The 27,934-nt window shown below is 39.2% G+C and overlaps 1 protein-coding gene across 3 annotated transcripts in view; it reads right to left on the bottom strand.

Annotated features, from left to right (window-relative positions):
- Positions 1-5,393: 5,393 nt before the first annotated feature.
- Sec23ip (SEC23 interacting protein) overlaps positions 5,394-27,934 on the bottom strand; it is a 45,403-nt gene continuing 22,862 nt past the window's right edge. For 2 of the 3 annotated variants that reach the window (XM_046450284.2, XM_058581343.1), the window contains exons 13-20: positions 26,892-26,987; positions 21,935-22,132; positions 16,756-16,911; positions 16,288-16,390; positions 14,188-14,373; positions 13,382-13,544; positions 12,729-12,828; positions 5,394-5,763 (exon numbers count right to left, since the gene is read on the bottom strand). In XM_046450284.2, coding sequence (XP_046306240.1) covers positions 12,747-12,828; positions 13,382-13,544; positions 14,188-14,373; positions 16,288-16,390; positions 16,756-16,911; positions 21,935-22,132; positions 26,892-26,987 — 984 coding nt within the window. In that variant the 3' untranslated portion in view covers positions 5,394-5,763; positions 12,729-12,746. The remainder of the gene's footprint in view (positions 5,764-12,728; positions 12,829-13,381; positions 13,545-14,187; positions 14,374-16,287; positions 16,391-16,755; positions 16,912-21,934; positions 22,133-26,891; positions 26,988-27,934) is intronic. The other variant, XM_046450285.2, reaches the window with a different exon arrangement.

Here is a 27,934-nt window from a genome sequence, read left to right as displayed (position 1 = left end):
TGGGGAGCAGGCAGCGAGGATGGAAATTCTGGGCCAAGGACATCAGCTCGTCCCCTCCCGTGGTATGGGGAGCTAGGACAGGCCTCCCAGGATAAGCTAGGAAGCAGAGGTGTCAGGATGGATGGAGCCAGAGGAAGCCCAGCTACCCAGGCTCAGCAAGCAGAGCAATGGACGTGAGAATAGAGAACCAACCCTCAACAGGGACCACAAAGCAGCTAGGGATGGGGACACAGGCTAGGGACACTTTCTATGCTCTTTAAGAATAGAACAACTGGGCTGGGGTTGTAGCTCAGTGGAAGAGCACTTGCCTAGCATGTGTAAGGCACTGGGTTCGATTCTCAGCACTATATACAAATAAAAAAAATTAAAAAGTCCATCAAAACTAAAAAAAAAAAAAAAAAGAATAGAACAATTTGCTAGGCATGGTGGCACATGCCTGTATTCCCAACAACTTGGGAGGCTGAGGGCCTGGACCATGCTAGGCAGTCTACCAAGCTACACCCCAGTCCTGGGTCCTGTTTAAAATCATATTTGAAAACCTTCATTTTTATCCCATTAAAAAAAAAAAAAAACTACTTGAGGCAACACAGCAAATTATAGTCCCCAACTCCTAACCTCTTCTTTCAAAGGTATCCTTTGAAACGTTTGCTTGTACAAAAAAAAAAAAAAATTCACTGCCTAGGTGTTTGCAAAAGAGAGGCAGGCAATTTGCAAGTATTTGAAAAGGCATCTTTTTTAGCAGAGACTTCCCTTTATTCTCTCTCTTTTTTTTTTTGATGTAAGCTCAGTTGATTCTCCCCTGCAATGACTGTGAAGCCCTGAGCAGGACAGCTAGTCTGCCTACTCTGAGCCTCAGTCCTCTCATCTGTAAACAGGGCAGATGCTACCTACCTCAGCTGGGCTTCTGTCACCATTACAGGAAGAAGCTTGAGCTTGCAGGGCCTGAAACAGTGGGCACCCAACAAACCAGAGTCCCCTCCCCAGCTCTGTTCCAGAGAGCAGCACTCAGAACAGCAGCAGCCTCGTCCACCTGACACTGCTCAGAGTCAGAAGTGTTCTTCAGAATGGCTGAGCAACTTCTGACTGGCCAGTCGATGCTGGAGAGAAGCAGAGGCCTGGGAGAACGAGCTGGGCGTCAGGTTCGAGAGGCACAAACACCTTCCAGAGCTCCTTTCAACAGGAGTGAATGCCATCACATGGCCGCCAACGAGAAAGCACCACTGGAAATGCTTTTGAAATCGTTTAATGAAAAGTACACCTGACATTCTTCTTACAGCTCTTGCTGCACTTCATACGGAACTTCATTTCTTTAGTTGCTCCGGTGAGTGATGCCTCCCAACTCGTGTCTTTCCACAGGTGCACCTTCACCTGGCCACTGGACTCACCTTTTTAGGTACCAGACACCACCACCAAAGCTGGGAGAGCCGCACATGGGGATTCATTACCACCCTGTGCTTCTGAGTGTATGCACACATCCCTTAATAAGGTCTTAGAAATAAGTATTCTTCAAGGGATTGGGGGTGGCTCAGTAGCAGATTTCTTGCCTAGCACATGTGAGGCTCTGGGTTACACACACACATACACACACACACACACACACAGTCACACTTTAATACAAGAAATGAAAGAACACAGTGGGCCATTCCAAGTACACCAATTCCATATCCTTGAACCTAAGCTGCAGCTCACCACTGACTAGTATGCGGCATTTTGACCACTATTTTATGGATTTTCTTGCTAACCCCTGATCTGTTTTATATGTTGCCCTACAAAATGTCCTATATGGAAGATCGCTGTGATCGTTTCATATTTACCCTAGTGGTACACATGTAGACTTCCCAAGCTCATTTCACTTGGTCTGAAGCATAAAGAAGAAAAATAAGCATTTTCTTCATCCTTTGATCCTTATTCCAAATGAGTCAAATTGGGGCACACTGACATTATCCAAAGGCATTTTGCAAGAGCCCAGATGAAGACAGGCAAATAATTATCACCATCCCTCACGTCCACCCATGCCAACACACGCCATGCCACCCCCCCCCTTCTAATGGCTGCACCTCTCCAGCCTTGCACACCCTACACTCCTGCAGGTCTCCAGGCTCTGCCGCTCCTCAGACAGCTCTGTGAGCAGAGGAAGGCTCTCTCTCTGTGGCAGTGCTCACTGCCAGAACCCTGGCCACCGCATGACCCAGGAAGGATGAGGGTGGTAGTGATCTGCCACTGAAGGCCTGGTCTTCGCAGCACCTGAGCACTCGTGGCAAAACAATAGCATGGTACTAACCAGCTAAGGCTATGAGTGCCTACTGTGTGCTGAACACAGTACTAACCAGCTAAGGCCACGAGTGCCTACTATGTGCTGAACACAGTACTAACCAGTTAAGGCCACAAGTGCCTACTGTGTGCTGAGCATAGTACTAACCAGCTAAGGCCACAAGTGCCTACTGTGTGCTGCTCACCAACAAAGGGGCCTTACTCCTACTTTTGTTTAATCCTTACAGCTCCCCCATGAGGTTGAGGAACTTCTGGGTAGAGGAAACTGACCCAGAACAAAACGAAACCAAAACACACTTTGCTGAGAAGTTAGTGGGAAGAAATCATGCACAAGGATTCACAACTGAGAGGTAAAGCTTGGACACAAGCCAAGACAGGTAGACACTGGAGGTTTACTATGCTTTTGAGTTTTTGGTGAGCTCAATTTGTAAAAATAAAATACCAGGACAAAACCGATAACCTGGTCAAAATATCACAGAAACATCAACAGACAAGTCAGCTGACCATCCATCCTGCACACCCCAGGGCAATGGCCGACAACAGGAGCAGCGTTGGCACCTTGGCACATGAAGAGCGTAAACTGCCAATTCGCCCCAGGAACAAACCTATTTTCAGAGTGCCATCTTGCTACGTAATAAGAACTACACTTGGAGGAAAAGCATCCAGTGTCTGCCGTTCAACTCACCCTCCTCCGAGTGGCAAAACTGAGTTCCCACCAAAAAAGTGCTTGGCATACACGGCGGCCCAGCACCAAGGTGGTGAGATGCCTCCCAATCAGATGCCTGAAACAACAGAACATGAACACCACCAGGGCCAGTCATCCTGGCTTGTCTGGAACAAGCCTGACCTCCAGTTCTTCTTATAGTCACACCAGGTTACCATTTCAGCTCTCAGAGCATCCCCCCAGCACAGTGGTCTCTACTCTAATGCTCATTCCCAAGGGTCCATGTCAATCACACCTTTCAGGAAACATACTTACCTCAAAAATAACTATAGCTTGTGTTGTTTCCTTTTCTTTTAATCATACTGTTCGGAGAAAACATGCTTATCTGCTTGGATTCAAGAAACACAAGTGACTGTCAGACTTGGGAAGCCATATGCACTCATGTACTACAGCATTAGCATGACTCAGTAGGCTCGAGGTTCTGGCCAGTTGTAAGAAGACTCTTATCCTTTGAGTTCAGATACTAACATTTTTAAAGTTTTGTTCCAAACTCTGCACATGAACACTTCCAGAATGACTAAAGACTTGATTTTCCCCACCTAGGGAAGATAAGAGCATTAGTCTAGAATAGGGGATGGGTAAGGTCTCAAGCTGCTCCTGAGGAGAGGAGGCAGTTTGGTCAGCTGTGCTCTCATCTTGTCTACAAACTGGAATTTGAAAATGTTTTCAATGAAAGAGTCCTGCTGCTTTTCAAAACCCTGCAAACCACCCATCTAGATGATCCTCTCGGGTCTCTTTCAAAGTGTCAAATTATGGTTTTGATTTTAAAAATTCCCTTATTCAACAAATATCTGGGAAGTGCCTCACTCTGTGGAAAGACTCTGTGCTCGCATGGTGGTGACAACAGTGACCAAGACTTTGCTCCAGACTCTGCCCTCAGGAGAACTATAAAAAGACTGTATAGTGATGGAAAAATAGGTCATCGGCCAGGTCCAAAAAATTCTATTTTATGTTTCTTCAGGTTTAAAATGAAATGGCAAGAATCCAGGCCTGGCACACATTTCTTCCATGGACAATGGCCCAAAGGCCCTTCTCTTAACCCATCACTCAGAAGACAGGCAGAACAAAACACAAAACTCACTGTAAGTTGAAAAATCAAACAGGATTTTATTAAAATATATATAAATAACCCTCATTTTTTTTTATTTCATCAGTACTGGGAAGTTAAGTGAAAATTAAGTGAAAAGCAATTTGTCCTGGTGTGGAGAAACGAAGGCCGGAAGGGAGTCAATAAATCTGTGTTCCAGCCCAGATCTGCCATGTATCAGTCTAGAAAAGGCATTTAGTGTTGTTCCTCAGCTAGAAAATTGAGGCGGTTGGAATATAGGCCATCCAGGGTCAACTGCAGCTCCAAAATTTTACAGTTCTCATTCTACTATTAGTAGCAAATTATAAAGTCCTGTATTAGCTACAAAGCAGCTACTCACAATAGAAAGGGAATGACACTGAACTCACAGGATTTTCCTTCTTCCCCAGTACTGGGGACTGAACCTAGGGGTGCTGTATCATTGAGCCACATCCCCCAGCCCTTTTTATTTTATTTTAAGACAGGGTCTCACTAAGTTGTCCAGGCTGGCCTTAAACTTGTGATTCTGCTGCCTCAGCCTCCCAAGTTGTTGGGATTACAAGCATGTGCCAGCACGCCTAGCTCAAAGGAATACTATTAAAGGAAGACATGAGAATACAGAAGTTTGCTGCTTAAAAAAATCACTGATGTTACTGTTTTATTCACACCAATTAGAATATATATACACAAAAATGTGTATCATATATAGCTTTCAAAAAATTCCATGTTCCATGAGAACTATGTAAACAATGTAAAATGTTTCCACTACATAACAAAAGAAGAAAATCAGCATTTCTGTGTAGGATTAGGAAAATATTTAGATAATTTGAATTTATGGTAAAACAAAGTGAAATACCACAGAGCAGTCTTTTCGTGAAGTAGCTTTACAGCCTAGAAGCAGTACATTTCATACTTTCAAAGACTTTGGTATAAGGGAAATTAATAAACCAGAAAACAAAAACCTCTACTTTGGTTCTCACATTAAGTAGAACTTCAGCAATGAGGCAACTGCCAGCTTCGTCTGATGACCAAATGAAACCTGACATGTGCTCCCTCCTCCTTGTGTAGGTGGACACTCCCAGAGAGTCCATCACAGAACTTCTGAAAAGTCAAAGCACTTCATAACTAGGCTTCCGGTGGTATGAAGGCTCCACAACACCATAGACCCAGCGTGGGCTGCAAGTGACCTTGGCCACTTCCTCAGAAAGGACCCTGCATCCCAGCAGCTCAGAACCATGCTTCACATTGAAAGTATGACATCTTTCCTGAAAATCATGTTACCAGAGTTTCTCAAGAAGTCCATACCTGAATAAAAGGAACATACTGCACTAATAAAAAGAAAAATGTAAGTTTAATAGCCCATTGATGATGGTTTTTCAGAAACAGAAATAACCATTTGCATGCTACAAATATTTCTTCATTTAACTCACACTTAACTTGGACAACTATACAACTAAACAAATCTGAGGAATTTTTCATTGCATTATTTTTATAATTACATTTTCTCATCCATACTGTCCAAATGCAGTAGATTTTTTCATTTCCTTTTCGCTCCATGTGTTGCCTTCTGAATGAAGCCCACACCTGAGAGTCATGTGTGAACAACTGTCGACGCATCGCTTTTCAATCTTCCATCACAGGAGCAGACTGGGAACATCCATGGAGAGAGTTCTTTCAGCAAGGTGATTTTCCCTGGGACTTTCTGTGAAGAGAAGAAAGTTTTAAAAAGAAAACTTGGTAAATGTCACAAATTTACAGTAAGAATATAATGCACTGCCACTCCTTCCTGAAGTGAAAGAACATACAGGTTCATGCTCAACCTTCCTGAGCAAACACTGCAGACGGCCTCCAAATAACACAGCCTGGGAGTGCACGGCCTCAGATGTGCCATCCGAAGGCTTGGGAGGGCACAAAGTTATTTCAGCAAGAGGAATCTTTGTAAAAAGCAAGTATGGAAAGTGAAAGACAAAATCTTAAGTTAATTATCAGGTTAATTTAAGGCTTTTAAAAAAAGCAATAAAAGGAAATAAACGTGAAAATATTATTTAGCTTAACTGGTCTCTGAATGAATCAAGCATAATATTTTCAATTATTTTATCAGTTTAGTATTAAAAACTTAGATTCTAGCCTATATTTTATAAGCAAATACATATGGAAATAAAGCCACTAGAGTAAACAAATCTTATGTGAGATAAAAGGTTCTGACTGAGGTTTCCAAAATCCAGGAGTGTTGTTTTTGGGTTTTGTTTGTTTTGAGAGGGTAGAGAGAGTCAAGACTGTGGTATACTGAGAACTTGCATTGCCAGACATTCAAAAGTAAAAAATCACCATTATTAACACACCATAGAGCATGCCATTGTTTTATGCACAAAATGAAAGATGCCCAGGAAAGAGAGTCTCAAAGGAGTCAAGAGACCTTCAAACAAGTAGGGATACCGAATGGCCACAACCCTGATTAGTTAGACATAAAAAGAAAAACCATCCAAGCAAAAGGGATGGCAAAAACCCCTCACACCTCTTATCTGACATGGGAAGAGGGGGAAAAATTCCCTGTACACTGAATGGTACCGTTGTTCCCTCCACCTGGAGATTCTGAGGTCTGAGTTGACACTACCAGCATGGACCAAGAACATCTCAAGTAGAGAAATCAGCTTAAGTAGACCAGGTGGGTAGTGACCCCCAGTGGCTGGCAGAGAACAATACATGCCCTCTCAGAAACCAACTTATAGTCAACAGCTGATGTTAAGATGCATTCCAAACTTAAGGATGCTAAAATAGGGAATATGACCTGCAATCAATGAAATATGATGGGGAGATAAATAAGTCAATAGAAAAGACCAGAAAGCTCAGGAAATGGGCTAGGAATACAGCTCAGTGGTATGGCTTACTAATATATGAGGCCCTGTAACTCTAAAGCATAAACAAAATTAAAAGTAATATGTATGAAGACATGAATTGATGTGTACATATTTTATATACAAACAGAGGTATAAAAAATTGTTCTATATGTGTAATAAGAATTGTGATGCATTCTGCTGTCATGTATTTAAAACATTAAAACCAGCCTACCTCACACCTCCAGAAAAAATACAAAAGGGTCAGGAACAAGCAATTAACAAAAGAAGAAATACAATCAGGCAGGCATATTCATACACCAAAAATACTCAACTTCACTAGTAATGGGTGCATGGACAGATGGATGGGTGCACGGACAGATGGATGGGTGCCCTGATATGGAACACTCTCCAAGACGCAAGGTCACTTTAAAAAAATGAAAAATTTTACTGTGTGTAAGCAGAAGTCTGGAAGGATACACAAAAAAGATGTCACTTCAAAAAGCTAAATCAAGTGTTTATATAACTCATTCAGAAAAGCAAACGAGAACTGTAAGTATACCCCAGACACATGAGCACATGCATGCACACATGGTATAGGCTGATATGGGAAAATTACACAACATCTTAAGCAGAAAAAACAGGCTATAAAATAGCAAACAGTGTAAAACAGACTTAGAAATACTTTAACATTTTTGGTTGGTAAGATTATGGGTAGTTTCTACTGCTGCTTATTCTTTTCTGTATTTTCTTTCTTTTTTGTGTATGTGATACCCAGGGGTACTCTATTACTGAGTTCCATCCCCAGTTCTTTTTATTCTTTTAAATTTTGAGACAGGGTCTCAGCAAGTTGCCCAAGATGGTCTATAACATGCAATCTCCTGCCTCAGCCTCCTAAGCAGCTAGAATTCAAGGCACATACCACCACACCCAGCTCTTTTCTGTATTTCTTACATCTCAAGGCCCTACAAAAAGAAGTACAAATCAACACCAAAATCAGTAGAAGACAGGAAATTAATCAAAATCAGAGACAAAATTAATTGAATTGAAATCTTTAAAAAAAATTTTTTTTAAAAAAATCAATAAAACAAAGTTGTAATAAACAAAACTGATAAACTCTAGCCAAACTAACCAAAAGAAAGAGGGTGAAAAACTCAAATTATTAAAATTCATAAGAAAAAGCAAATATCACAGACAATACTGAAATACACAGGATAATCAAACTATTTTGAAAATTTATAATCCAAATAAATTAGAAAATCTTGAAGACATCAACAAATTTCTAGAGTCAACCTAACCAAATTGAATCAGGAAGATACAGAAAATTTAAACAGGTCAATTTTAAGTAATGAAATTGAAGACATCAGCAAAAGCCTACCAACAAAGAAAAGCCCAGGACCAGGGCTGGGATCATGGCTCAGTGGTAGAGCGCTTGACCTGCATGTGTGAGGCACTGGGTTTGATCCTCAGCACCACATAAAAAAATAAATAAGTAAAATAAAGGTATTGTGTTATACACAAAAAAAGAAAGAAAAAAACAAAGAAATTTTTTTAAAAAAAGAAAGAATAACCCAAGGATGGATGAATTCTTAGTCAAGTTCCACCAGACCCTTAAAAAAAAAAAAAAAAAAAAGCTAATACCAATCCACCTCAAATTATTCCACGAAAATAGAAAAGGAGGGAACTCTTCCAAATTCATTATATGAAGCTAATATCACCCTGATATCAAAACTAGACAAAGACATATTAAGAAAACTTCAAACCAATATCCTTTATGAACATAGATGTAAAAATTCTTAATAAAATACTAGCAAATCACATACACACATTAAAAAGATAGTGTACCATGATAAAGTGGGGTTCATCCCAGAGATGCAAGGTTGATTCAACATATAGAAATCAATAAATGCAATTCACCACATAAACAGACTTAAGGTCTGAGTCACTATCGTGACTGCTTTTAAAAATGGCCTTCAAGTACGTGGAGCATTTGTTTTACAGTTATGACAGCACCAATCAACTCTATCATGATAGAGTTGATTGGTGCTGTCACACTATAAAACCCCCATTCCAAATGGCACAATTCTCCTACCAAAACCTCCCATTCCCATCTTCAAATCACTAATGAGGGTGTTCCCCACTCCCATCTGTAACCTCTCCTGCCACCAAGTCTCTGTCATCTCCCATTCCTGTCTGTCTTTCCCTTCCTGTCCCGCTTATTGGCTAACCCTTAACCCTGGCAAACCTAAATACATGCTTACTGTGAACTTCACCCAAGGAGCAGAACATCACCAAAGAAAAGCCAGGCAATTGTGCCAACTGTACTGACTTCAAATATATGACCAAAATACCAAACGGGCTTTCGGCCTGCAATACAATTCTATTACCCTAGGCTGGTAAATTCCTTTTCCCACACTGAGGTAATATCACCTGTTCCTCTCTCCTCAACCTCTCAAACCCTCTACACACTTCAGAGCGAAAACTGAAGTAACCCCAGGACCCTCCTCCTCCCACCTGAAATCAGTGTCTGAACTCTATGCCCTCCTTCAGGGCAGGGGATGCATCCCTGCTCCTTTCCTAAGGCTCAACTCTCCACCTTACCCTGGCCCCACACCTCCCATCGCACTCCTTTCCCAATATTTCCTCCATCAAGTATCCCCTCGCACTCTTATATTATCAATTTTCCCCTTGGTTCTGAATTATTCCTACTGGCAAATAAGCACAACTTACTACCATCCACTGCCCCCCTCTGCCTTACTTCCATTACTGTTTATAGCAAAGCTCTTTCCTCACTAATCCCCCACCTCTTCTCAACCTCTGTGACTCCTGCCAAGACATTAAAACGACTTTGATCAAAGTCACTGATGATGTCCCGTATCTTCCTGAATCCAAGTCCTCTTCTTGCCTAACCTCTCAGCAGCATCTGACACTGCCTGAAGCAATCTTCCCTGAGCCTCCCTGAGATACAGCCCTTGGGTTTTCTTCACTTCACTGGCTCCTCCTTCTCCACCTTCAACACTCTAGGTGAACTCACCATCTGCAGCTTCAAATGGCAAGTATATGCCCATGAGCATATACTCCAAAGTTACCTTGAGCTGAGCTTCAGGCCAACATCATTAACTACTGACTGGACAAACAGAACTACTCATTCCCCATGCCCCACACCCCAACATCTGTTCCCACAACAGCTTTGCCAGGGAAATGCACACTGACCACCCAACTGCTCACATCAAAATCCTAAGAGTCACCCTGAATTATTCTCTCCCTCACAGTGAATTCACCAGTAAGTCATGAACTACTCTTCCTCCAAAACAGACCCAGATTTATCACCTCTCATCAATGCTACCCTGTGCCCTAGTCAGTCACCACTGACTTTTTAACTATCCTCCCTGCTCTTTCCTTGACCCACTAATAGGACACCCTCCACCCAGCACCCACACAAGCTTTCTAGAGAAACCAAATCATGTCACTCCTCTTCTCAAAAGCCTGCAATGTTTTCACCCCATTTAGAACCAGGTTCTTCATCATCAAACCCACCTATCTCTCTGACTCCCTCACCCCCACTCTGCCTTCACTCACACCTCCAGCTACACTGTCTGCTCTCTGACCCTGAACCACAGCAGGTCTGCTCCCCTCTCATGACTTCTGCAGCTGCTCTTCCTTCTGCTTGTTCTTCCCCCATCCCCCCATATGTCCACCTTCTTCTCACCCAACACTCAAATTTTAATCCAAATATCATCAAATTCAGCCAGGCATTTCCTGGAAATAAGCCCCATGTTATGGTTTAGATGTAGTGTCCCCCAGAATTGTGTGAGACAATGCAAGATTTGGAGGAGGAATGATTGGGCTATAGCCTTAACCTAACTAATGAATTGATTCCCTGACGAAATTAACTGAGTGGTGGACAGAGCCTGGTGGGGTGTGACTGGAGGAAGTGGTTAATTGGGGGCATGGCTATGGGGTGTATATTTTGTATCTGCAGAGTGGAGTCTCTCTTTGCTTCCTGATCATCATGTGAGCTGCTTCCCTCTGCCACACTCTTCTACCATAATGTTCTGCCTTATAGTGAGAGCCTTGAGGAATGGAGCCTGCCTTTTATGGACTAAGAACTCTGAAACCGTGCACTCCTAAATAAACATTTTCTCCTCTACACTTGTGCTGGTAGGGTCCTTTATCACAGCAGCAAAAAAGCTTGACTAAAACACCCCAGCTGCTCTCTATCATTTCCAATTTAATCTTCTCCACCAAACCTACCAATATTTGAAGTTGTGCATTTTAGGGATCAGGTTTACTGTCAATCTTCTCCCAGTAGAAGGTAAATCCCTTAAAGGTGAGGATGCAATCTTGTTGATTACTTATCCTCAGCATAAAAATGGGTGACTGGCACACAGTAGGTACTGAATAAATATTTGTCCATCAAGTGAATAACTATTTTATAATTGAAAATCTGTACTATGAGAAGCTTTTGACATTACATTCAGTTTATTTTAATATTATAATATCAGAAATGGTGGGAATTAATAAAATGATATATGATGTGATTATGTAATTGTTTTTTAGATGAAACTATTCTGAAATATTACAATATCAGAAATGGTAGGAACTGATAAAATTATATACAATACAATTACAAAGTAGTTGTTTAGACCAAACTATTCTGTGGATTAAGACTGCCTAATATATAGCATTAAAAAACACTGAAAATTATCTAAATGTTCATTCACAGGAAACTGGCTCACACACACGATAGGAATACCAAGTGAGCTGCCTGGCTGACGGAAAACAGCCAAGTTCAAGACAATATATTGAATGAGATCCCTTTGTTTTAAAAATGCATGAATATTTACTTGAATATATGCACAAAAATTTCTCTAAGGGAACCCCAGTGAAAATGGTTACCTCTCTAAAATGAGAAAGTAGAGGCTAAAGGGAATCTTCATTTATCATTTACTACCAGAAAACCAAAATGTGCTAAGAGCTACTTTTGATTTTGGCAATGTAGAGATCAGTACTTTTTATTCCATTCTTTCAAAGGCTTTAAAATTTCTTTTTAAAAGTAATGCATAATCTAGTGATGAAAAACAGGTATCCAGTGTCTCAGGAGGACAGTTAGGAACATAGAGCATGACAAAAACACAGACTGGCACACTCATCACAGACTTAACCCTCTTCTCTATTCCTTCTCTAAAGACTGGGAACACTTACAGCATCACCTTTGCTAGGGTGGCCACAGGCCTAGTCTATAGGTGTGAGAGAGTATTTGGCCACGCTTTTGCTTTTCTAATTTAAAAGGTAGACGCTGCTCTGCATGCCAGATACAGGCATGTCTGGAACGATGGGAGCATGTTATAACCACAAGGCAGTAAGAGCCGACACTGATGCAGGAAGACGCTGTACAGGTGTCTGGTGGCATCAATCAACAAAGGAACCATTCCTGTCACTGAAGGAAAATAAACTCTACTTGTTTAAAGTGTTGTAAATGGGTAATGAGACCTATACCCAAAGGAATTCTCAACTGACATTTCTAGGATCTGTTTTTTTAAAAAAAAAGACAAAACCAAAAAAAAAAAAAAAAAAAACACAAAAAACTAAAAGACTCAAATTCTGTGTAGTTTTGGAAAGAAGATAATAAATCAGAAATACATACTGCAAACTAATCCCCTTCCTTGCTATCTGTATTCTGAATTTAAACAAAATAAACGAACAAAAAAAAAAAAATCTCAGAGGAAACAGAAAAGAGCAAAGAGAAAAATCCCAGTCAATATCAGCTCCATAAAAAAAGCTTCAGAATGCAAACATTCAAACTTTTTATGTATAAAAGAGATAAACTCACAGTAAAATAGAAGTCCGATCAATGCTGGGGCTGCTCTGGACTAATGTTCATTGTTCGATAAATTTCTTTAAGTAGTAGGAGAGCAGTATCTTCGGATTCCCTACCAAAAAGAAAAGCATATTTATTTAAAAGACTATTAGTAGAATTAACTCTGTGCACAAAGGTGGTAAATGCAGTTTAGTTGTTCTATTCAACTCTAACAAGGGCAAATGATGGCAAGGCAATGTGATCTCACAGCTATCCTTAAAAACTGCACAGAGACCAGCTCCAGAACAGTCAAGCTCTTGGTGATAAGATCATACAGAAGAAATGGCTTTCCTAAATCCCTACAACTCCCACTACGAAAGACTCCTACAAAAACAGTGTGCAAGCACCAAAGGCCTCTGGGTAAAGGCAGATAACATACCCGCCACCTTGTGGATAACTCAAATATGCAGATTAGAAAGATAAAAAGTTAGAAGCATATTGCAAACCTCTATTCTGAATTTTTTTAAAAATTAAAGGAGAAAAGTTATGATTTGAGATATATGAGTTAGAATTAACAGACCATAACAAATACTGAAATCAGTAAAAGAATCTCACTAAAACTAAACTGTCGTTATGTGATGGCACCTAAAGTCCTCTCAAATGTTATCAAAGTGAAGAACACTTACCAATAGCACAGATGACTCTGAAGAGCAAAAAGATATTCATTAAAACTCTCTATTGGCTTTTCTTGAAGAACATAATCAATTCGGCGGCCTCCGTTTAACATTCCAACTTTTCCTAAGTAGTCTTCATCCTTGGAAAAATCTGGACTTTCAACAATCTTTTCTGCTAGAATTTAAACCATTTCAATATCAAAGTCAATCACTTAATCATTATCCTTTGACTTTAGCTGACTTTCTGGCTCAATGAGTATAAGGCTTGACACACGTAGCAACTGGGGAGCTACCAGGCTCACTCCCCATTCCTCCAAACAACAGGGGAAGAGAGAGGAGAAAGAGCCAACAGCTGACAGAAGTTGTGAAGATAAGGGGTGAGAAAGCATTGTAGAGAGAAAGGAAATAGAATTAGAATCTGAAAGTCAAACAAATCATGGCACAATGACCTGACATTGTATATGAAGTCTATAAGGACACAGTTAAACAACAGTATTAGGAAGATAACTTCTTTTGAGTCTTTAAAATGCCTGAAATACAAACACTTCTCAACTCTGATATTCCATTCTGGCCTTAAGAAACTCAACAAAATATTTAAAAGTTCAGTAACTATCAGTTAAAAACCTAGTTAACAAAGAATGATGCTGAAATAATGCACTTGATGGTATAGTTTACTATGACAAATTCTCCTTTATAGGAAGGATCTACACAATTTCACAAAATAAGACTAGAAAATAAAAGCATTATTAAGTAATGCACAAGTGTTATGGTTCATAAATAACATTTGTACTGGAAAATGCCTCAAATGTCAAATTTACCTTCAACTACTTGCTTTTCTTCTTCCTCTTTGATTTGATGGGCAACTTTCTCCAATTCTTCTTGCAACTGAGTTGAAGAGGTATGAGCACGGGCAAACTCATTAAGTGTCTGCCAAGCACTTTTCAGAGAGCTAATAAAACCCTGCTTCAAATCAGATCCCATTCGAGAGAGACTTTCTTTCAACTCTAAAGAGATCAAGAAAACACATCAAGTTAATCAGTCACTGGGTAAAATTCCATTATCACAGAAATTAATATTCCATTGAGAAGCTCTTCTTCCTCTCTTAAAGTCAAATATACAGAATGATTCAGCCAGAATGCTTAGCATGATAAAATAACATGATGAATCTTATTCTGTCATTTTTTATTTTTATTTTTTGGTACCAAGGATTGAACCCAGGGGTGCTTAACCACTGAGCCACATCCCTATCCCCATCCCTTTTTATTTTTTACTTTGAGACAGGCTCTCACTAAGTTGCTTAGGGCTTCATCAAGTTGCTGGGGCTGGCTGTGAACTTGCAATCTTCCTGCCTCAGCCTCCAGAGCCACAAGGATTATAGGTATGTGCCACCACGTTTGACTTATTCTGTCATTTTTTTTCACAACTAAACTTGATCCAGCCCAAGAATATAAATTTCCCCTATCCATAGAAAGAAGTTTAAATACTACAAAAATATAAGCAACATTCATAAGTACTTTTTACTGGAAGTTTTTTTAAAAATGGACCCAAGAGACTAAAAATATCACTGCTTTTCTAATCTGTAACAGTGAAATGGTTTTGAGAATATAAGATTCTAATAACTACAATTTAAACCTCTACTTTAGAAATGAAAAAAACCTCTGCTCCTTCATTATTTCTCCTCTTATATAATAATCATATTTGAATTCAAGGTCTTTGAGTTATCAAATTTCTCATTTTAACTTCCAAAGAGTTAAATATTTTTTTAAAAATCATGCCACTAGCCAAACAAACAAAACACATCCCCCTTTTTGGGTGTGGGGGGGGACACTGGGAATTGAATGGAGTAGGGGGGCATCTACTACTGAGAGAGATAGATACTCATTTATTTTTTATTTTGAAACAAGGTCTTGCCAAGCTGCCCAAGCTGGCCTCAAACTTGCAATCCTCCTGCCTCAGCCTCCCAAGTAGCTAGAAAAAAACTTTTTTTCTTTTCTTTCCTTTTTTTTTTTTTTTTGGAGGGGGGGAGCACTAGCACTAGGGATTGAACCAAGGGGTACTTAAATCACTGAGCCATATCCCAAGCCCCCCCCCTTTTTTTTAATAGAGAGACAGGGTCTTGCTGAGTTGCCAAATGCCTCCTCACTAAACTGCTGAGGCTGGCTTTGAACTTATGATCCTCCTACCTCCGCCTCCTGAGTCACTGGAATTACAGGCATACACCACCAAACCCAGCAAAAAACATGTTTAAATAAAAGGACATGATCACTTTTCCTTTTCTTGTCCATGCTCACAACCCTTCCACCCAATCTTTTAAGTCTAGGGATAAGTAATACCCATAATTAACAGAAATTATCCATCTATTAGGCTAAATGATGTGTGTGTGTGGGTGTGTGTGTGTGTGTTTTGCTAGGGATGGAACCCAGGGCCTCAATAAAGCTAAGCATGTGCTGTACCACTGAGCTACTCCCCAGCCCTGCCAGGGGAATTTTTTTTAATAGGAAAAGTTTGTCTAATTACAAGAAAACAACACTTTTCTTGACTTAGACAACATCAATTTCACTTCTTTATTATTTGGTCATTAAGTGTTACCCTTCTTCCCAGTTTCAAAAACTGTAACCAAATTATCAAAATTTAATTATTTCTTATTGCTTTATTACCAACTTGCCCCATTTTCAATATCATCAAAAAGAAGGAATTCATTTAAAACTTTATACGTCCTTCAAATTCTTCCTTTTTCTGAACTAAGTAGAAAGAATTTAGTGTTACAATTTTCATAATACTAATATTAGTAATATTAGTAATATAGTAATATTACTAATATTAGTAATATTAGATTAGTAATATTAGATTACAAAATAATACTAATAATATAGATTATAAAATATCAGGAATGACAAGTTTTTACACTTGTTTCTTACCCAAATGAAGTCTTTTTCTGCCTTTGTGATGTGGGATGAGGACTGCTTTTAGATCCAAATCTGGAACAATCATAGGTTCTAATCTATATGCCACTGGATCAAGCTACAAATGGAAGAATTGAAAAGCTGTTTTGAATTGTATGCTTTTAGTTGGGTAAGAAAATGATAACTGGCAAATCAGAGATTGACTTTTTCCTACTCCTTATTCAAATACTGGCAATTTTAAGAAGTTTTTCTATAGTCTATAGGTAAAACTAATTTGCAAGCAAAGCAATAGAATTATTTCTTTGAACAGGATTTCTGTTATTAGAAAATAACAGACTATATCTCTTAGGATGGAAGACTCAAGTCCTACAAAATCAAGATCAATATTAACTCCCAAGAAATAAGAACCTGAGAACCTTTAAGGTAAAGAGGACAGGCTCTTCATCTTTTTCAAAAGAAAAAAAAAAAATTCAGTTCACTCACAGGATGATAAATATTGAAGAATCCTTTACAAGTAGGAAGCCTGTAGTTTTCATCTATCTTATCCACTCCTCGGATGGTAAGAAACATACCAACTGGAGATCCCAAAGCAAAGAAAATCTCTGGCTCGAAGTCTAATGAGCTGTAAATAACAGAAACCTAGAAGAAAGCAAGTAGCAATAAAAAAGATCATTCCAATATCCCAAAAGACAAAATTCTTTGGGATTTTCAAGTGTTCTTAGAGTAGTATTTAATTTAAACACAGAAGATACTCTTCTATGGATAGCTGCTGCTGCCATAGAAGACTAAAAAATTCTCTCTAAAATCTTCAGTCTATCACATCCTCTGGCTACAAATTTATTTACTCTCCAGTATAAGAAACACAGTATATAAGCATGACTGCATCAATTATGGTTATATATGTGGTTAAAACTGTAGTAATCTGGAGTCACACTGCTGGGTCTGAATCCACTCTTTATTCACTGTGTTATTTGGGTCTGGAATGTGCTCATGTGTTGAAGGTTTGGTCCTAGTGCAACAGTGTTCCAAGGTGAGGCTTTGGGGGAAGTGATTGGATCATGAGGGCTCTGACCTCTTCAGTAGATTAGTCCACTGACAGATTTATTATCTAATGGCATTACTGGAAGATGGTGGAAACTGTAGGAGGGTGAGCCACATTGAAAGAAGTGGATCACTGGGGGCATACCCTGTAAGGTATTATCTTGGCCCTGGCCTTGATTCTCTCTCTTTGACCCCTGAAACCATGAGTCAAAATAAATCTTTGCTCTGTTGTTGTTTTTCTCAGGTATTTTGTCAAGTGACAAAAAACTAACACACTGTGTGACCTTGGGCAAGTTAACTTCTTCATGAGGACTACCTTTATTATAATTTCCATCCTTTTGAAGCCAGACAGGCAAGGGTTGGATCCAGAGAATGGAGGAATTAAAATGTTAATGCTTTCAGAACCCTTCCACCACCCTATAAAGATAACCTGCCCCTGTTCCAACCTGTCCCAGGAATTGCCCCTCCCTACAGGGAGTTATAAAGTTATTAATTAATGTGTGCTGGGCCGCTCCATCCTGCCCTTCCCCCTTCCCCGTTTCCCACCTTTAGGCCACAACACCCAGCATCTAGGAAAGAGATAAGGGGAAGAGAGCAGGAAAAGAACGGAATCCTAGGACATATAAAAAGGCAAAACATCCTCGCTTCTTGGGATACCAGGATACTAGCTTTGGCCCCATTCTCCCTCCCAGAAGTCTGTGTTACCCCTTTTAGCTTTATGTGCTTGCCTTGGTGTGATTCTCTAATATTATACTTCAACATGTGAGGGAGCAGAACTCATCACCAGCAACCCCGGAGGTATCACTTTCTATTTAAGGCAAGTTCCTTCAGTCAGAAAAATGACTTATCCTGAAAGAATTCTCTTTGGGTAGCTTGCACACAATTGTTCTCTCAAGAAAAAGTAACAAGTGTACAACTCTTTCATTTTCTCAGTGGAAGGACAATGTCTTTTTCATTTTAGTGTCTGGAACTCCTACAAAGAACAATGAATGGCATAACCCGAGTGTGCAACAAAGGTCCACCAGGAGAAGAAGGTATCGCAAGACTCACCATGCTCACTTCTCAGATGAAGAGACTGAGGCTTAAGAGGTGTGTAACTCACCCAGGGGCACACAGCCAGTGAATGCAGAAAGCAGACTTAGCCCAGCACTTCTAACTCCAAATCCAAGCCCTCTACCATGCCCGGAGAGCCCCTCAACAGTCTGGACTTCATAACCCAAGGTTTGCAAATTCAATAGTTTGGCTCTCCCATAAAAAGGCAGGGGGGGGACTTAAAAGAAATTATATAAACTGAAAAAATATTTACAAATGATAAGGGGCAAACAGCATCAATATATACAGATTTATTAAATATCAGTAAAAAAAATCCAATAGAAAACAGGTAAAAACCAGCAGTTCATAAAAGAAAAATACTTTCAAAACATACAGAAAATATCTAACCTCTCAAGTACTCAAAAAAAAAATGTAATGCAATACCATTATTCCTATCAGTTTATCAGAAACAAACAAAATGCTAAAAAAAGGTAAAAAATTTACTTTCACATAACTCATTTATTTAGAAGTAAGTTATTAAAGTGAAGCTACTACGTAGTTTTACAGAAGAATGAGGGCTGGTGGTGTAGCTCAGTGGGAGAACACTTGCTGAGCATGGGTGAGAAAGGTCCTGAGTTCCGTCCCTGGCACAGCAAGCAAGAGAGAGAGAGAGAGAGAGAGAGAGAGACAGAGAGAGAAACAATTATGCCAGTACTGGCAAGGGACAGATGAGAGCATCAACCTTATAAACTGCCAGTCGGAAGCAAATCGGTACCTTTCAGAAGTACAGAAACCATCAGAACTTTCACGTGTACATCTTTTGGCCCAACTACTCTGTTTCTCCCAACTTAACTGAAAGAAAATAATGAAGAATATACACAGAAAGTTGATTTTAAAATGTTTATCACTGAATTGTTTAAGAGTGAAAAACGGCCAGGTACAGTAGCACAAGCCTATAATCCCAGAGACTCAGGAAGCTGAGGTGGGAGGATCTCAAGTTCAAGGCCAGCCTCAACAACTTAAGGAGACTGTCTTGAATTAAAACATAAAAGGGGGGCTGGGGATGTGGCTCAAGCGGTAGCGCACTTGCCTGGCATGCGTGCGGCCCGGGTTCGATCCTCAGCACCACATACAAACAAAAATGTTGTGTCCACGGAAAAATAAATAAATAAATAAATATTTAAAAAAAAAAAAAAAAAAAAAAAAAACATAAAAGGGGTTTACAGATGTAGCCAAGTGGTACAGCACCCCTGGGTACAATCCCCAGTACTGCATACAAAGAAAAAATAGAATAAAAATTGGAAATTGCCTAAATGGTGCAATGTTATAGGTTGAACTTGTGTCCTCTCAAAAAAAAAGATATAAAGTCCTAACCCCCAATATCTTTAAATAGAATCTTTAAAAAGGTAATCAAGTTAAAATGAGATCATTATGATAGGCCCTAGTCCAGTATGACCAGTGTTGTTATAAAAAGGGAAAATTTGGACACAAGAGTCCTACACACAAAAAAGGATCTCAAGTTCGAGACCAGGGAAGAGACAGAAATGACATAAAAATGGGGGACTAGAGAGATGGTCTATAAGCCAAGGACAGCTGAAGACAGCCCACGAACCACCAGGAGCTAGAAAGACACAAGGAAGGAGTTCTATACAGGTTTCAGAGGACGCATGGCACTGCCGACACCTTGTCTCAGACTCTTGGCCTCCAGAACTGTTGAGAGAAGAAATTTCCATGTCCAAAGCCACCCAGGATGTGTACTTTGTTATAAGAGCCCTTGGAAACTAATAAATCCAGTAAGTAATAAGGAAACGACAGAATGCATAATTATCTTCCCAGTGATTAAAAATCCCAACAGTCATTAAAAATGAAGTTCTGGAGGAATATTTACTTACATGGGAATATATTTATAATACACTATTTGAAGACAACAGGATGATTTAATAAAATACTACATCTAGCATTTTCTCATTTTGGTTAAAATATATATGTAAATATATATCCAAACAAATTCCGAAGGCCTTGCTCAAATAGTTGATGGTATTTAGCTGTAGCTGATAAGGTTAGAGTAAAGCCAGGACAGTGACACATGCCTGTAATCCCAGCTAATCCCAGCTGGAGGGTTTATTTTCTTTTTCAAATGTCCTGTTGTTTAGCTGGTTTCTGTGACTTTCTGGCAATGAATAATGTACTCTGTGGCTGCTATATGTATTGCCCAACAACTCTTTGGTAACAGATCTTGCCTACCTGCCTCAGTGCTCCAACCACAGAGGTGGCATATGAACTGGTCTGTGTCAATCTGCGGCCATACCCAGGCTACAAGCTGGTCCAGAATGGACTCAAACCAGGTAAACCAAAATCACTCTTTGGAATTTTCCTAACTGGACCTAGCAGGATAGATTCCTTTTCTTTTACAGTCCTAACACTATAAGGAGATGACTCTGGTTTCATGGACAAGGTTCCCTCCCAGAGAGGTGTGTACTGAGTATCCTAGTAGCTCATAGACCCCTATACTTTCAGCTTTCAAAGGAAGGTGAGAAAACATTTTGCCCTTTATTTGCTAAGGTCTGATCACATTTGTCATGTTTGAAAAAGACATATTTAACTTTTTTTTTTTGAGAGAGAGAGACAGAATTTTTAATATTTATTTTTCTTAGTTCTTGGCAGATACAACATCTTTGTATGTGGTGCTGAGGATCGAACCTGGGCCGCACGCATGCCAAGCTAGCGCGCTACCACTTGAGCCACATCCCCAGCCCCAAAAAAGACATATTTAAAAATGCAACCAGTAAAAATGAAATGGGCTTGAAATTTTAAATGAGGTAGTGTAAAAACCAAGTTCCATCTTGTACCTTCATGAACTCACTTGTGATATTCAACTGTAAATACATTGAAAGCAATGCTGTCTAAAAGGAATTTAATATTTCTAAGCCACTGAGATACAACTATATGAAAGCATAACGTTAAATGCAGCATTATAAACTACTTGATCAATTTTTATAAGAATTTTTCCCCAAGGCAAGAATTGTGAACACTAGAAAACATAAGTTGAGCAAATACAACAAATTTCTCCCACAGAAATTTAGGTATATTCTAAACATAGTTTTCTAACATAGCCACTTCTGATTAGTGATAATGAGACTAAGGGTATAAAATTATGAAAGTAAAGCCAGGACAGTGACACACGCCTGTAATCCCAGTGACTCAGGAAGCCAAAGCAGGAGAATCACAAGTTTGAGGCCAGCCTCAGCAATATTCCTCCCTGTCTTAAAACTTAAAAAAATAAAATAAAATAAAATGGTCTGAGAATATAACTCAGTGGCAAAGTGGCCCTCAGTTCAATTTCTGGTACAAAAAATAGAAAAATTTTGAGTGTTAGAAAAGCTGAAATAAAGCTAACTTCAAAAGTAGATGTCTTGTACTATACAGGTTCAAACTTTTACTGGGAACATTATAAAAAGCATAAAATAGTAAAAGAAAGTCAGTTTTCTCCACACAGCCCCAAATAAATGTTATATAAATATTTAAAGAATGTACAACCAATCCAAATGATAAAGATGTGCTCATTCCAACATAAAAAATGTAAACTCACCTGGCCAGTGCCAACTTCAAAAGACTCATAATCAATGTGCACAGAAGAAACGTAAGCACCAACTGGAAGCTTCCTCTTAGATTCACTAGATTCTGAAGGGACAGAAGCCACTTCTTTAGCTTTCCGAGCACTTTCATCTTGTCCTTTTGTCGAAGCAGCCATCATTGCCTTCTTTTCTGATGCTGCTTTTTTCTGTTCCTATGAAACACAAATACTTCACAACATAATCTTGAGGATAAGTTCAGTTCTCAGCTATCAATTCAAAACATGCCATCTCAATATTAAGGAATGATGAGTAACATAGGCATAATAACAGCACTGGGGCCATGAGAGAAATGTCCTTCTTGGACACAACTAACCATTTAGGGAAAAAATGCCATGGCATCTATAAACTACTTTAAAATTCTTAAGAAAAAAAGATTACAAAAGAAAAAAATAGTTTGCAATTAAATAATTAAAATTAAACATAAGTATCAGCTCCCCCAACTAGTACTCGGGATTGAAACCATGGGCACTACCACCGAACTATACTCCAGCCCCTTTTATTTCTTATTTTGAGACAGTTTTGCCAAATTGTCCAGGTTGGCAGAGAACTTGTGATCTTCCTGTCTCAGCCTCCCAAGTAGCTGGGATTACATGTATGCTCCACCATATCCAGGTAAATACTGGCTATCTTGATGAATCTCAAAATATTATTATTTTTTAAAGATTTGCAATTTTATGTATTTGCAGTGCTGAAAATCAAACTCAGCACCTTGTGCAGGCTAGGCAATTATTCTACAAAGATCTATATATCCAGTCCTCAAAAACATTATTTTAAATATAAGAGGGCAAATACAAAACAGTACATGCTGTTGATTCTACTCAGATGAATTTCTAGAAATCAGGACAGTGGTTATAGGGAGGGTGGAGGAGTTAGCTAGAAAGAAACATAAGGATAATGGATAGATGTGTTGGGTTTTTGTTGCAGGTCATGATTACACAAGTGAATACAACCACCAAAACTTACTGCACAAAACTTTCAAGATCTGTGCATTTCCATAAACAAAAGCCATGCCCGGTGGTAACTGCATCCTGAATTCAGCAATGTTGGGCGAATGTAAACCTTGTCTTGGGCAACTCATCTATGTCGCGGGGTTTTTTTTGAGATTCAACTATATGAAAGCATAACGTTAAATGCAGCATTATAAACTACTTGATCAATCTTTGTAAGAATTTTTCCCCAAGGCAAGAATTGTGAACACTAGAAAACATAAGTTGAGCAAATACAACAAATTTTTCCCCAAGCTGAGGACTGTGTGGTGGTCTCTGTTTTCAGTGTGTGTATGTGTGTGTGTCTGTGTATGGTACTGGGGACTGAACCCAGAAGTACTTTACCACTGAGCTATATCCCCAGTCCTTTTTATTTTTAATTTGAGACAGAGACTTGCTAAGTTGTTCAGGGCCTCACTAAGTTGTTGAGGCTGGCCTCAAACTTGCATTCTTCCCAGCACAGCCTCCTGAGTCACAGGCATTATAAAGCATGTGCCACCATGCCAAGCAACTATGTTTATTAGTTTCTGAACAGACTGACTCAACAAAATATTTGGCCAAACTGGTCAATCTGCTAATTAAAGTACTAAGAAATCATAAATCCAACTGGTTAATCCAAGAGACAAAATAGGAAAATGAAAACTCAGCCAGATTTTAAATGATTCTATCATCAGTATTTTGGAAAGTTTATTTCTTCCCTTTTGAGGCAGCACAAGTTTTTTTGTTTGTTTTTGTTTTTGTTTTTTTAAGTTGTAAATGGACACAATATCTTTACTTATTTAATTATTTATTATTATGTGGTGCTGAGGATCGAACCCAGTGCCTCACACGTGCTAGGCAACCGCTCTACCACTGAGCCACAACCCCCAGCCCTGAGGCGGCACAAGTTTAAAGATGAAATCCAAAAAGAATATTTTCAGAGTTCTTCAGTTTAAATATGCTTCCCACTCAGAACTACCACCTAATATACTCATAAAACTTGACATTACACATTGCTAAAGAGAGTTCTCACAAGAGATCATAAACTGATCTGTTGCCAAGAGCTATTTTGCTCCCCTAAAATTCTATGCATTAAGTTTAAAACTAAGTGAATCAACATATAAATACTTGACTTAACAATACTGCAAACCCTAAAAACTATTACTTTTCAAAAGAAAAATCACTAAACCCATTTTCAAAGAAAAACAGCACATGGGCCATGTATATTTGATCTCTTTACTATAAAAAAATTGGCTAATTTTGGTCACATTGTTTCAGTGACAATAAATCAACAGGACACACCATATATTATCTTATCTGGCAGCACTTTGTTATCTGTGAGCAACATAGAACAATCAATGTAGCTCAGCCAAGAACACTTCATAGTTCATCCAAAGGAAATTACTCTTAAATTTAAAAAATAAGATCATGTTATAGATTTTTATTCATTTCAAAACACCCTTATAATGTCATAATTTACATATCTGAGCAACTGCAGTTTATAAAACAGGCTCCTAGAAATTATTCAAAATTTCTAAAGTATTTCAGAATACTTTTCCACTTATCCTTTTTTACAGAATAAAATTAAGGATATGACGTAGGGCCTAAAACACAGCTCTTCTGGGTTCTGCCTTGCTTACAGGCCTCTCCTTCACTGCTGTGGGCATGCAGCACCCAGTCTACAAAGAGCAACACCACAACACAGAATCCCAATCTCAGTTTGGGATCTGCCCACAGTATTGCCAGGGACTCAGGTGAGACAAACTACAGAATGATTTAGCATACAGAAAAAATAAGATGAAAGACACCCCTCAACTGCCAAGTGAACAATCCTTCCTAACACTTAACTCAAATATGGTATGCTCTGTTCCAGAAGGTTTTGAGAGTTGCTTCTTTCCTTTCCATCTCTGAGTTTATATCCCAAATCACAATTCCACTCACTCACAATCATCTCTGAGCAAATACAACAATTCCAATAACCACTCTACAAATTCCCAGCAGCCTCCAGCTTCATCCTCTTCCAACACCTGATCATGGTAACCAAGAGGACTCTTCCTGTGGTATTTCCCACACTGTCCAATGGCCTAAGCATGGCAAGGTTCTCAAGTGGCATCCAGGAAGACCCTGAAGCAAGGATTTACTGCTGCTAAAGGGAAAGTGTGGCTCAATTCACAGGGGAAAAAAATCAAGCTGATAACAGGCCTATCTCAATATTAAGATTTGTTACAACTTTTATTTTCGTTTGCTTTTAGTACTCTCTATAAACCAACAGGCCCTGGTCAACAGCAAAAGAAGGCAAATAGTAATTTAAGAAAATAGAAGAGTTAATACCTTAAAATTTCCATTCATTATAAATAACTCATGGTTATTTTATTTTATAATATAGTTTATGGCATTTATTTTTTAATTTTTTTAATTTCTAAGCAAGTTAAAACTAAAATTTAGACTAAATAGTAGATTTGGTGCTAAACCATAACTTGTCACAGAATTAACCAGCAAATCAGCACCATGACTTTCACAGCTGTAAAACTATGTCTGATAACCACTCCTTTATAAAAGAGAATCCAAACTTCCACCTGGTGCTTGGGCCTCTACAGCCTTCCCTCCTCTCCATTCCCAGCTCATCTGACATTTTGGCTGTGGGGAACACGGGCCTGTTCCTGGGGGACCATTTCACTCCTACTCCCTCTCCTCAAGCGCCAGCATTTGCTCAGCAAACCACAGTCCCCTCTCCACAAGCAGAACTGCCACCCTTGGTCTGCTTCGGGACGTGCAAACAGCACCCTCGTATGTGGTCACTTGTGGTCAACTCTTTACCCTAACTGGACTGCACACTTGTAGTTCATCTCCAAATCCCAAGATTCAAGCATCGTGTCTGACCTAGATGTTTAGTAAAATGCTGACTCAATTCCTTAAGCTAATCATAAAAAAATCAATTTCTAATCATATTTCATATAAAGAAGTGGTATATGTTAACTTCCAAATAAGTACCCAAAACAAGAGAACCAGAGATGATCAAATGGAAAGGATCAGGGCTGGGAGTGTGGTTCAGTGGCAAAGCACATTCCTAGCATGTATGAGGCCCAGGATTCAATTCCCAGCATTGTAAAAACAGAAACCAAGATGCCAGAACCATCAGAGACCATATGCTGATAAGTCAAAACAAGTTTTTCCAAGGATTTTTTGTTGTTGTTTTTTTGTTTTGTTTTTGTTTTTTTGGTACTGGGGGGGCAGATGCTTAACCACTGAGCCACATCCCCATTTCTTTTTATTCTGAGACAGGGTCTCACTAATTTGCTTAGAGCCTCACTAAGTTATAGAGGCTGGCCTCAAACTTGTGATCCTTATGCCTTAGCCTCCCTAGTTGCTGGGATTACAGGCATGCACCACCACACCTAGCTGCTTTTTTAAAAATGATTTTTAGTTGTTGCTTTGTTGTGCAGTAAAATTTGTTGTGTAGTTGTTACTTAGTGAGATTTCAGCACATGCTTCCTCACCTCTCTATATGGGGAGAAAGAACAAGTAAGCTGCTGCAGGTGTGACCTCCACATACATCATTTCTCGATCACTCCAACCTATCTACCTCTCCCACTTTAGAAAGAAGGAAATCAGAGATCAGAGAAACTAAACCAATGTCTCATGAGTGTGCAGTTAATAAGTGTCTGAACTGGGAGTCAGGGCAACCAACTCATCTATTTGACCAGTACTTCACCAGTTTAAAAACAAAACCCTCTGGCCTGCGAAGTCTTTGGTCCCAGGAAAACAAGGATGGTCAGTTGGCCTGATTTGGATTTAAACCCAGTTCTGACAAACTCAAGTGTGGTTTCCATCAGCTCCATTACCATGCTATAGATAGGTGCAAACAAACTTGCCTAACCACAGGGGTACGAAACACTTCTAAAACAAAATGTGCTGGTCACACATTGAGAGTAGAAATGAACGTTACCAATTTGGCTGCTTTAAGTTTTACAAAGTTAGCTATCTTCTTCCTGGGTCCAAGGGGTATTCCCATTTCCTTCAGGTCATCAACTGTACACATAAGCTTTAAAAAGAAACAAGCACATTATTAATCATTTTAGAGGTAGACGAACTGAAATTAGAATGTGAAAATTATAAAAGACATCATCTAAAACAACCTAAGAGCCAACTTTTAAGTTAATTTGTTTTTAAATAATAGATTATTTTAAGCTATATAATCTTATCCCTGTCCACCTAAAACATCCTATTATTATTATTTTAGTTGTTGATGGACTTTTATTTCATTTATTTTTATGTGGTGCTGACAACTGAACCCAGTGCCTCACACATGCCAGGCAAGTGCTCTACCACTGAGCCACAACCCCAGCCCCCTATTATTTTTAATAGAAAATATGTACATGTTGTACAAAATTCCAAAGTACAATCAAGCACACAATAGTCATTTCCCTCCATTCCTACCTCAATCACCCGACTCACCTCTCAGCAACACCTGCTCATAATTCGCTCCCCTGCAGAGATATTTCATGTGCACATAGCATCTACATGTATATTTATATGTTTATGTATGTATCTTATACACACACAGCACTGAACTTTAAGAATAAAGTTTCACCAGATGTATCTAAGAGATCAGTATACCTATGACCACCTCATTCATCTATTCACAATGCAGGTTTGCCACTCCGCTGCGTTGATGCCCACTGACAATCGACTAATTTCTACTAGTAGGTACAGAAGGTGTTTCTAAGTTTTCACTATGTTAGCAATAGCTCTGCATCACGTGTCCTCACAGATTTTTTTTTTTTTTTTTTAAGTACTGGGGATTGAACTCAGGGGCATTCAACCACTGAGCCACATCCCAGCCCTATTTTTTATTTTATTTTCATTTTTTTAGATGGATACGATACTTTTATTTATTTATTTTTATATAGTACTGAGGATTGAACCCAGTGCCTCACACATGCTAGCAAGCACTCTACAACTGAGCCACAACCCCAGCCCCCTTTTGGT

Source organism: Marmota monax, unplaced genomic scaffold (assembly GCF_021218885.2).
Source record: "Marmota monax isolate L192 unplaced genomic scaffold, Marmota_monax_Labrador192_F-V1.1 WCK01_AAM20220418_F8-fsc00004, whole genome shotgun sequence".
In the NCBI taxonomy this organism is placed as follows: domain Eukaryota; kingdom Metazoa; phylum Chordata; class Mammalia; order Rodentia; family Sciuridae; genus Marmota; species Marmota monax.
This window is presented reverse-complemented; position numbering and strand designations above follow the sequence as displayed.